Genomic DNA, 12,178 nt, shown 5'->3' with positions numbered 1-12,178 from the left:
TGTTTCCACGTGGAACCGCACTGCTGTGGCAAATTAGGTTAACATGTGGGATAACCTTGCTAGGTAAATTATGGAAACTGAGGAAAAGAAATAATTTTCCACGACGATAATACGCGCCTAATATGGGCTTATTACTAAGACTATAACTGCATAAATACAATATCAAATGAAGGGAAAGGCTAGCAGAGTTGTCAGACCTTAGTATTATCGAACATATGGAGGGTGACATCTTTCCACGAGTTGCTTGCATAGTCCTACGGGTAAAAACTATGGAAGATGTAGCAAATATTCTCCTAAGGCATTTGAGACAAACATCATCAGATCTGGTCATTACCACATCAGTATGTAGAGCCATCGTGAAACGTGAGCGGTAATATCCTTTGCTAGACCTGAGTTACAACACCTTTGTACTATACTCTTCAAAAGCTGCGTTTGTAAGCCGATATTCTTCCCGACAAGTTTTACTTAGCCTCGTTGTTTCCGTCAAAACACTTTGCTCTTATATCGTCAACTCATCTGTAGGCTACTTATTTGTATCACAGTAATATTATTTTTAGTTTGATACTACTACATCCGACTGTTTCTTAATTTATGACAAACAGTGATGACCTCATCATATGCAAGAAGCTGCTTTCTACGAACGACACTTTAAGATTCTTCTACGAGCATTGGGCAGAAATGCCTGCATGTGTTATATTTAAATTCACGCATTTACCTCCTGTGTCTGGACAATCTTCCACGCCCGTTGAGTGGGACGCAGGTGGCGGTGTTGGTGTTTCTCCGAGCCTCACAGGCGTTTTCTTGGTCTGATATTACGTCCTATAAACAGAGGGGCCGGAATACAGACAGACGTACAACTCTGCTAAAGGTAATGGTTATACAGCAGCTACATTTCAACTACTGGAGTCGTTGTCAAAAAGACCAAAACAACTTTGAGAGGCATTGTTACAAGCTGAAAATTTCCATAAACACTGATTCTATTGTCTGCATAGTGAGGGAGACCTGATTAGACACAGTACACTACCTGAATTACATACCAACAATTGTTCTGTCAGTAGAAACTTACTATGTACTTAAACGAGTATGTTGTCAGATTAGATTTATGAAACTATTCATTTTATTGCTACTAACATATTTTACTCTTTTCGGCGAGACTTATTGGAAAGACCTTTTTTTGTAATTTCTGTAACACTCTTGATACAATCTGCACTTATCACTGAAAAGACACCTGAAGGATATTGATAGCTGAGGTGTCATATTATCTTACTCTTTCAATAGCCGACAGAGAAGAAGAGCAATATACTTCTCATGAGGCATTATCATGCTGGTGAACACATTTATGATTACTGTTAAAGGCGGACTGGCATTTGTTCAAACCTCGTGGGGTAGAAGCGCCTTTTGAGAACATCCGCTGTTCATAGGAGAGGTCACTGCCGATACCCGACGCCGTCACCTCGTTTTTTCTTGCAGTATGACTCTCCAAAACATACACAGAATCATAATACTCACCTAATCCGTACGTTGATAGCACTGTAGAAGATTATGTTTTCGCTTTCAGTATTTGCTACCAACTGACCCTTGTAGTTCGTCTTAAAGTTCTGAGTTTAACTGTTTGTAAAAATTGAGAGACAAAGCAGTAACTCAGTAAAGAAAGGAATTGTAGCTAATGATTTTCCAGTATCCTCTTAAAATAAATCTTGCCGGTATTCGTGTAAACTGTTTTAGGAAAATCATGGATAACCTTCATTAGAATAGCTACTCAGATGGCTTAGCATCTTGCAAATGCTGTAAACCCAGTGCAAAGCACACATTCTTGTCTGAGATGTCAACAATTCATACTCGACGTCGTCATGGGTTTTTGTAATACTGTAATCGACGACGAACTGATAAATCTAGTGTCAGTTTGATCTGCAGAAAGTAGTTAATGCAATTTTTAAAGTAGTTGCGTTCTTGATGCTTCATTCAAGTACCTAAACTGGAATACAACGACGTCATAAGATACTTGGTTCCGTGTGGTTTATCGGTAACCCAAATTAAGCTAAAGAAGATGAATGTTTGAGTATTTTCAGCAATTAAGATATGGGTGACTGAATTTAGCTCCTGACACTTCTCTGACACGATCCATGCAAAGAACAACTACAGATGACAACACCGAGGAAAAGCACACTGTAGTTAAAAGCCGCGCGGGATTAGCCGAGCGGTCTAGGCGCTGCTGTCATGGACTGTGCGGCTTTTCTCGGCGGGGGTTGGAGTGCTCCCTCGTGTATGGGTGTGTGTGTTTGTCCTTCGGATAATTTAGGTTAAGTAGTGTGTAAGCTTAGGGACTGATGACCTTAGTTGTTAAGTCCCATAAAATTTCACACACATTTGAAAATTTGTAGCTTAAATTTCGATGATTAAAAGTGTCCGAAATAGGCAAATTCATAGCCACATAAAGACAAAGAGTACGGTATGATTTACATAAAAATTTTACAATGAAATTCCTCTACGCACAATCGATGCCGGATTTGTTCAATGATGACCAAAGCCAAACGTGAAAATAAATTGCTCAATCACATGAGATAGTCACTCTGGAGTGGAGTGTGCGCTGATATAAAACTTCCTGGCAGATTAAAACTGTGTGCCGGATCGAGACTCGAACTCGGGACTTTTCGTGGGCAAGTGCTTTACTGTCTGAACTACATAAGCACTAACCATGCTCCCTCATCACATCTTCGCTCATTAAATGAAACACCAATCAAAATAGTGGGGAGATGCTCATGGACTTAAATAGGCCTTGCTTTATTTATCAAAATATTTCTGCGGATTCTGTTTATTGATTCCCTTAAACAGTTTAAACAGAAGCTGGGGATTATCATGCAATTCTCCCGGTCCAACTGAATGAAGAAAATGAATTTCACGAGGCTTCTACTGTACAAGAGAAATATATGTCTTCAGAACAGTACACCTGTACATTAAGCAAAGGGATAACGCGGTGATTTTAACTACAAATCCCCTGCAAAACTTCTTTGAGCTCCAAGGAGAGGTTCTGACAGCCACGTAATTACGTTCGGAGGACCTACCGGAATATTTGAAAGGGGACATTTAGTAGAAGCATAGGAGCATTTTTGTTCTTCAGAATACCTCAACGAAAAATTTCCTCTTTACCCATATACACAAGCACTACAGGATTATTGCTCGGGGAGGGCACTGCGAAAAAACACACTACGCCGCTAATATCCGAAGCATACGTAGTACAAGGTACGAGTTGTAAATCTGATTGACGCTAGATGTTATACGTGACTCAATACAAACTCTGCTGGACGTGTACTAGTAATGGAATATGTCATACTATTAAAAGTTCAGTCTTGATATGCGCCTTACATCATTTAAGAAAATAATGTAATCCTAAATACGGACGATTACTTTAAATCTGTTTCTGCTAAATACGAGTACAGCGTTTGTAGCAGTGCACCATTACGTCACCCAAAATATTCAAAACTTATTTCCGTTTCTAGTCTGCCCATCATGGTTACTCGGAACCTAGGAGGAGTAGACTTAGCTTGAAGGATATAAGCAGGAGTACACAGGAGTATTCATAACTTTTGTTTTAAATCGTGTCAAGCCTGAAGGAAAAATGCCCTAATAGCTTTGCGGAATAATGGGTTTCGGTATCATTTTGGGAGTACGTGTTTGATAATGTAGTTGTGTAATTGTAACACTGTTAATGATTTGTGACGTAACCTTTCTACCCTGTGATTATATCAAGATATTGCAATTTTTTTCACAGAGAAATACAAGCATAAAACACTTGTACTCGTGATGACTGAAAATAATACACATCACGCTTCAGGCATATTGGTCTGCGGCAATATTATAATAGATTAGAACAATTCTTATTCATTTTTGCCGGTACAGAGGAAACGTTAGTTCATGAATTTAATACCCAGACTGCTACAGATTATTGTTTACAAATAATCTCTAATACGGAATATGCCGATAATGAAACCACTTGTAGCGCATCCAGCAACTTGTGACAACCGAAGGTAAGAGAGCGTATAGAAAGTCAATGCCCGGTGGCATCAACTTTTGTGCTCAGTGGCAACAATTTTACTGCAGAGCACATGAGTAAGATTAATTTTAGTCGATCGTGTGATATTTTACAAGTTAAAATCATTTGCCAGAACTAGGCTCGAATCGAGGCAGCAGAGTTTCTGTGGACTTCTTGATCACGCGTGTTCGACTGACGAAAGGCTTCAACTTGCCACTGGATTCCTACCGTGCTTTAGGTCTGTTTAAAATTTCCTTGACAACAGATAAAACGAAAAATATGATTTACCACAGCCTCAGAGCTGGACCTCGTGCAGATCACCACAGTCCTTGATTATCATGTAAATTGAAAGCAATAAACAGAAACTGGTGTGGAACGTAACCTTGTGTTAATCCGAGTGGAAAACTATTGGTGTCATGTCAGATTCGCGAAACGCTGCACGTAAACCGCATAATTAAGAGCTAGACTCCCATTCCGGCAGTTTTAACTTTTCGTGTAGCCTGTAAAGAGTGAACAATATAATTATGTCTCCAATCCATGTCAGTTCAACAATGCTGCGGAAATTAATTTGTTGTATGCCCTTTCGAAACGATAGGCGTAATTTGCACATTCCGCTTGTGTAAGTACTGGGCAGGAAAAATCCTTGACATTGAGATCAGAGCGTAGTAAGTGACGTGGATTTCAAAGAAAATTTGCTAATAATTATTGGGCAAATGATATGGTTATGGTGCGATGGACGTAAAAAGACCAGTTCATCGATAAGTGTCCCGTAACTAAAACAAATGGGTTGTGGCCAGGAAAGAGCTATTGTCTGATCAGCTGTTGATGTGTTGGACTGTATTTATTGTCTACTTTGTAACGATCACAGAATGAACACGTTATGTATTTAATCGTCCATTAGAGCGTAATTTGCTGTTACTCATCTACTTGTTGGAACTATTGTGTAGTCTTGTAGTCAAGAATTAGTCCCACTTTTTAATACTGCATCATACAACAGCTTAATATACCGCAGTAATTTGTCATTCGGATTCAAGAACTTTAAAATCATCTTCAACGCTTACAATTATAACTACCGCTACTGATGCGAGAAATATGTGGTAATCTGGGAGGAGACTAATGAGTACTGTTAATAACTTTTAAACAAAGTAATATTGCCAGAGCATGATTAAAATAATGACCGACTATTCATCGCATGTAGTACGCATTCCGGAAGTGTTATCGACATTATTTAATAATTCTTAAATGACCGACTGCAGGTAATTTTTGGTATGGATTCCACAGGTGTTCTCGACTTTATTTAATCATTTATTGTTTAACAGTATTTTCTCTACATTGCAATGTAATTTCCGGTAACAGTCCACAGTTTCAATGCCTTTTCTGAAATCAGTTTATTTTATCAGTGATTCCATTGACGGGAAAGATAGTGAAATAACTTTTTAAGCCACCAACAAGAAGGTTTCATAGTGAAGGTACATTTTATACGGTAATGCCATTAATTTGTCACGCTTTTTCGGAAAGCCTTTACCTCTCTGTTTCCTACTACTGTGTGCTCCATGGAGTTACTGGATAATCATTGGGCTTCACAAAGAAATAGTTATAGAAAGTATACGTTGCTCAGCTCGTCAGTAGCAATTTTACTCGCTACTTCCTCACATGGATAAGGAAGTTTCAGTTTCGCACACAATATTTACAGATGAATGTGCTCCATTGATCGTAAACAATTCATTTGATAATAAGTTCATTTTTGGTTACTCTAACTTGCAAAAACATTGAGGGCACTACCAAGTTTTTATTTATTCGCCTTAAGTAATTTTTAAAGAGCTCTGAACATAAAACAAATTCAGTTAGATAAATAATGTAATACAGATTTTAACCGTTAAAAGGTAAATGATGTACTTCGAAATACACTTCTTGTAATATTTAATTTTCCTAGCGAGATGCATTTACGGCATTTCAGGCATTTGAAGGAATGTCATATTGAATAAAAAGTTGCGGGGAATAAAGTTGTTCGCCGATATTTCAAATGAATTACGTTTTACTGATTGAAAAGTGCAGTTGAAGTTCCTCATTTAGACCCGTTTATATCGAGTTTGGTAGACGAAGTGTTTTATCCATGCTCTCAGAATTGACATTACGGAACAAGGCAGAAAATTTACATTGTAATTTAAAACAGGTGTTCGTCGATGTCCTTTACATTTACATTTGATAGAGCAATCTTACATCAGTTTAGCGTGACATTCTCTTTATCGATATGTATTAACAGGGACAGTTAAAACGAGCAATAACAGTACTTCAGCAGCGACAAGCTTGCTGCCTTGCAACACGCTGTCTGCTACCACCATGCAGCACCGCTACTCCGCCGAAGCTGGTCTTCTCGTTATAACTCCTGTTTTACTGTTCCTATTAATTAATATCGATAAAACGAATGTTGCACTAGACTCATTTCGGAACAGTCTGTCGAATGGCTATGAAAACATTCGCTTTAAAAATCGTTTTTTCGTCATTGGAAAGAAATCAACACTTTCAGTTGACGCTGGGCGTCGAATGAAACATGTAATGAGAAGCGTTTGTTTAGGCCAACTCCATCTACACACTGAAAAAGCGAAACTGCAAATATCTTACGAAATACAAGATAAAAGTGCCTGACAACTCTCATGAGAAACATACTCTACACCTCTAAAACAAAATAAACTACGCACTAAGAAGGAATTATCACATTGGGACAGAAATCAGCAGAGAAATTGCATGATTTATTCAAGAGAAACAGCTTCACAAACTGAGCCAGTCAATAACGCGTTGGTCCATCTCTGGCCCTCAAGCAAACTGATACTTTCCTTGGCAATGGTTGAAGGAGTTTTTGGATGTCCTCCAGAGTGATTTCTTACCAAATTGTATCCCACTGGAGCGTTAGACCGTCAAACTCCCGAGCTGGTTGTAGGGCCATATCCATAATGCTCCAAACATTATCGATTGGAGAGAGATCTGGCAGCTTTTCTGGTCAAGGTAGGGTTTGGAAAGCACGAAGACAATCAGTAGAAACTCTCATTGTGTGCTACCGGGCATTATCTTGCTGAAATATAAGCCCAGGATTGCTTGCCACGAAGGGCAACAAATCGGGGCGTAGAACATTGTCGACGTACCACTATGCTATAAGGATGCCGCGGATGACAACCAAACGTGTCCTACTATGAAATTAAATGTCATCCCAAACCATGTCTACTGGTTGTCTGGCCATATGGCAGGTGATGGTCAGGTTGGAATCCAACCACTGCCTAGAGAGTCTCCAAATGAAGCGGGACTCATCACTGAAGATAATGCTACTCCAGTCAGTGAGATTCCTGGCCAAAGACGTCTACTGAAACGTGGAACAACGTTTAATATAGACAAAATGTTCAGTGACGCATCTCGGTGACGTCAGGCGTCCTTTAGTACTCTCTAATCGTAGGAAGATGAGATGTAACCCAACTAACGCAACTATCAGGGTCCACTAACCTAGAGTGCTGCGTGCTATCTACCCCAAAAAGTTGATAAAATTATTTTTAACTTGAAAACCTTTAGAATAAGGTTTCTAAGTGAATCAGGAATTTAAATTATGCTGTGTTGGTATTTCTCATACTCATCACATTACTGGATTATAGCAACACAAAGGTCGCCTGTAGTCGCCAGGGAGCAGCAGTGAACATTTCCTCTCTAATAACAGTGGTTACACATGACGTGATCTGTCACTCTAGTCGTTTAAAGCAAAGACTTTGAGACAAACAATGTACTCGTATATGCTTCTGTCCGGAATGAGATTTTCACTCTGCAGCGGAGTGTGCGCTGATATGAAACTTCCTGCCAGATTAGAACTGTGTGCTGGACCGAGACTTGAACTCGGGACCTTTGCTTTTCGCCGGCCGGAGTGGCCGAGCGGTTCCACGCCCTACAGTCTGGTACCGCGCAACCGCTACGGTCGCAGGTTCGATTCCTGCCTCGGGCATGGATGTGTATGATGTCCTTAGGTTAGTTAGGTTTAAGTAGTTCGAGGTTATAGGGGACTGAAGATCACAGCAGTTAAGTCCCATAGTGCTCAGAGCCATTTGAACGTTTGCCTTTCGCGGGCAAGTGCTCTACCATCTGAACTACCCGAGCACGACTCACGACCCATCCTCACAGCTTCAATTGTACCAGTACCACGTCACCTACCTTCCAAACTTCACAGAAGCTCATCTCCGGAGAGTTCAGTTGGTAGGGCACTTGCCCGCGAAAGGTAAAGGTCCCGAGTTCGAGTCTCGGCCTGGCATACAGTGTTAATCTGATAGGAAGTTTCATATCAGTGCACACTCCGCTGCAGAATGAAAATCTCATTCTGTAAACATCCCCCAGGCTGTGGCTAAGCCATGACTCCTCAATATCCTTTCATTCAGGAGTGCTAGTTCTCCCAGTTTCACAGAAGAGCTTCTATGAAGTTTGGAAGGTAGGAAACGAGGTACTGGCAGAACTGAAGCTATGAGGACAGGTCGTGAGCGGTACTCGGCTAGCTCAGGTGATAGAGCACTTGCCTACGAAAGGCAAAGGTCCCGAGTTTGAGTCTCGGTACGGCACACACTTTTAACCTGTCAGGAAGTTTTATATGTTCTGCGTTTTTTGTTCATCTCTCAGTAATCACAAATATCCCTGAAACAGTCAAAAATATAGAAAAGACGTTAAATATATACTTTGAAGAGCCAAAGAAACTGTTACTCCTACCTAATATCGTGTAGGGCCCCTGCGAGCACGCAGAAGTGCGGCAACACGACACGCCATGGACTCGACTAATGTCTGAAGCAGTTCTGGAGGGAAATGACACCATGACTCCTGTAGGGCTGTCCATAATTCCGTCAGAGTACATGTGGCTTGAGATCTCTTCTGATTAGCGCGTTGCAAGACATCCCAGATGTGCTCAGCAATTTTCATGTCTGGGGAGTTTGCCGGCCAGCGGAAGTGTTTAAATTTAGAAGTGTGTTCTCGGAGACACTCCGTAGCAATTCTGCACGTGAGGGGTGTCACATTGTACCTTACCACTGTAACAGCAAACGCCGCACACCATTACAGAGCCTCCACCATCTTGAACAGTCCCCTGCCGCTATGCAGGATCCATGGATTCATGAGGTTGTCTCCATACCTGTAAACGTCCGTCCGCTCGACACAATTGGCAGCGAGACTCGTCCTACCAGGCAACATGTTTCCAGTCACCAACAGTCCAATGTCGGAGTTGACGGCTCCAGGCGAGGCGTAAGGCTTTGTGTCGTGCAGTGATCAGTAGTACACGATTGGGCCGTTGGCTCCTAAAGCCCATACCGATGACGTTTCGTAGAATGGTTCGCACGTAGATACCCTGTTGTGGCCCAGCATTGAAATATGCAGCAACTTGAGGAAGAGTTGCACCTTTGTCACGTTGAACGATTATCTTCAGTCGTGTTGGTCCCGTTCTTACAGGATCTTTTCCGGCAGCAGCGATGTCGAGGATTTGATGTTTTACTGTATTCCTGATATTCATGGTACACTCGTGTAATGGTCCTACGGTAAAATCCCCAGTTAATCACTACCTCGGAGATGCTGTGTCCCATCCCTTGCGTCCGACTATAACACCATGTTCAAAATCACTTACATGTTGACAACCTGCCATTGTAGCAGCAGTAACTGATCTAAATACTGCGCCTGGCACTTGTTGTCTTATATAGTCGTAACCGATCTCAACGTCGTAATGGTTCCAATGGCTCTGAGCACTGTGGGACTTAAATGCTGTGGTCATCAGACCCCTAATACTTAGAACAACTTAAACTTTACTAACCTAAGGACATCACACATATCCATGCGCAAGGCAGGACTCGAACCTGCAACCGTAGGGGTCGCGCGGTTCCAGACTGTATCAACGTCGTATTTTGGATGTTTACATTGCACTTGGTTTTGCATTAAGTTATGTCTATGTTTCGTTATTAGTTCGATGCAGACTTATCTGGTACGCAGTGATTCCCACTTTTTCAAAGTAATTTAGTGTAGGAAATAATTAATGTCATTTTATCTCCCACACATTCATTTTGCAAATAAATTTTATGACACAATTATTCTAAATATATATCTTATAAGTCACTGAACAGTGTATGGAGGACAGTACTTCGTGCTAATTTTAGTGATTTTCTGTATTACTTCATTCACCCCCTGATGTCATCCTACTGTCTAAGTGTCGAGTTTATCCTCACGAGCCCAGCACAAAATATACAATGGTGACAGCAGAATAGTCGCATAGCTCTTCTTGAATACAGAGAATCTAAACTCATCCAAAACGTGAAGATATTTATGTTCCGTCGTTGCAACTAAAAGAAGTTGCATGTTTTCCTCAACCACCGCATTTCGCTTTATTGAAGTAGAGCATCACTGATGGTCTGTAATTAAAGATATTTACAATTTTATTTATCTTAAGATCGAAAAAGAGTTCGTTAACAATTTTTTTTGTTTTTACTTAGAGTAATTTCTGCTTAGCTATTTGCCTACGGTGGGAAATACCGTCTTCTAGCACGTCTTTGTTTTCTCTTTTCATTAAATAGTGATACTTGAATCTAATTTTTCGCTGCTTTGCTGAACTATGCATTTCTTGCGTTTTACACAGTACCCTTTTTTTCACCGTTGTTCAATGTTTATTTGTATACTTCTGTGGGTGTATTGTGTTTTGTAGAGTTTCCAACATTGCCACAAGTTTGCCTTTGACAATACTTTTTCTCTGCAGTTAATTTTACGTGTGTTATTCTATTTAAATACGTTGCTGTGTAATTACATACAGTGTAAGAGTAATGAAATAATAATGAAGGAGGTTTTTCGTTTTTTTTTTATTTATGTGTGTGTGTGTGTGTGTGTGTGTGTGTGTGTGTGTGTGTGTGAGTGGGTTGAGATGGAGGGCTGGGGTGAGGCAAAGATGAACGGACATAAGTACATAGTAGTGTGATAGTGAGCTGGAGGAAGAGGTGAGGAGCAAGAAGTGATATGAATTTGGGAACGGACGGGCGGGGGTATGAGTGGGAGAGGGTCAAGTATGGAAAAGGCCCTTCCTTTATGTGCTTCCTTAAATCATTTTATACTGCATCCGGTTACCAATATTTATTTGGTCACTGAGCAAATGTTTATTTCGTGTTAATGCTTTGTGTAGGTTCAAATTATCTTGGGAAGGGTCTGTCTTTACTGATTCTTATCATGTTCATGTCTCTTTTCCATTGCACTTGGTCTGTGGAATTCTTGTTTTAGATGGTCTGCTAATGATGAATGATTTGTAGCGTACTTCAGTGCTCTGATATTTTCCTTATATTTTGTCAAAGGTCCTGCCAGTCATCCCAATGTATATATTCTTACAATCTCTGTAACTAAGCTGATAGATACCAGATTGTTGGTAACTGTCTGGTTTTGATTTCAGTTTTGGGCTGTGCTTTTGTATTGGATCGTTTGTTTTGTAAGCAGTTCTTAGTCATTTGATTTTTTGAATATGTTACGTATTTTGTGTGTGAGTTTGTGGCATTTTGTCATTGTACGTAATTTTTCTGTGCCAACGGAGGTAATATGTGTGGATATGGTTTGCTTAGTTTTCCGTATACTCACCATTCATCTGGTATTCAGATTCAATCGAGTTCTTATTCCTTAGTATAGGCATAATCTTCCACTCAACAACATTTTACGAGGACTATCCTTCATTCAAAAAGAGGGAATATATTCTTCTAGTGTTTCTGAATTTCCAAACGATCGTCAGACAATGATTATGTCCTGTATAAGGTATCAGCATCAGCAGACAATCTGTTAGTCTATTAATTCTAGCTAATAACTCTTTCATGTACGTTGAGAGCGTTAGATGTCCTGTTAAACCTCCTATGGGCACACTCAATCTTAAACAGTCGAACACAGTTTTCCATTAATCAAATATTCATCCAGCCATCTGCATGATTTAAGAAGATATGGCCGTATCTTGGTTAGTATTCGTATCTTCATGTGGTCGTATCTTGGTCAGTAGTTGATGACTTGGTATAGTGCCGAACGCGCCTAGCGTAAATCTAAGAACGGAGTTGAATAATTGCTCGGCATCTACTTTTTTCAAAATATCAGGTATTACTGAAGCAAGTTATTTCTCGCGAATGGTTTTTCCCATTG

General features: G+C 40.3%; 1 protein-coding gene across 1 annotated transcript in view; it reads right to left on the bottom strand.

The window, feature by feature from the left end:
* Positions 1-756: 756 nt before the first annotated feature.
* Positions 757-12,178, bottom strand: part of LOC124722430 (tachykinin-like peptides receptor 99D) — a 650,670-nt gene continuing 639,248 nt past the window's right edge. Inside the window, exon 7 of the mRNA XM_047247593.1 lies at positions 757-819. Within this exon, the coding sequence (XP_047103549.1) occupies positions 788-819 (32 nt within the window). The 3' untranslated portion in view covers positions 757-787. The remainder of the gene's footprint in view (positions 820-12,178) is intronic.

Source organism: Schistocerca piceifrons, chromosome X (assembly GCF_021461385.2).
Source record: "Schistocerca piceifrons isolate TAMUIC-IGC-003096 chromosome X, iqSchPice1.1, whole genome shotgun sequence".
NCBI lineage: Eukaryota > Metazoa > Arthropoda > Insecta > Orthoptera > Acrididae > Schistocerca > Schistocerca piceifrons.
Note: the sequence above shows the minus strand (reverse complement) of the source record. Positions and strands in the feature narration are given on the sequence as shown.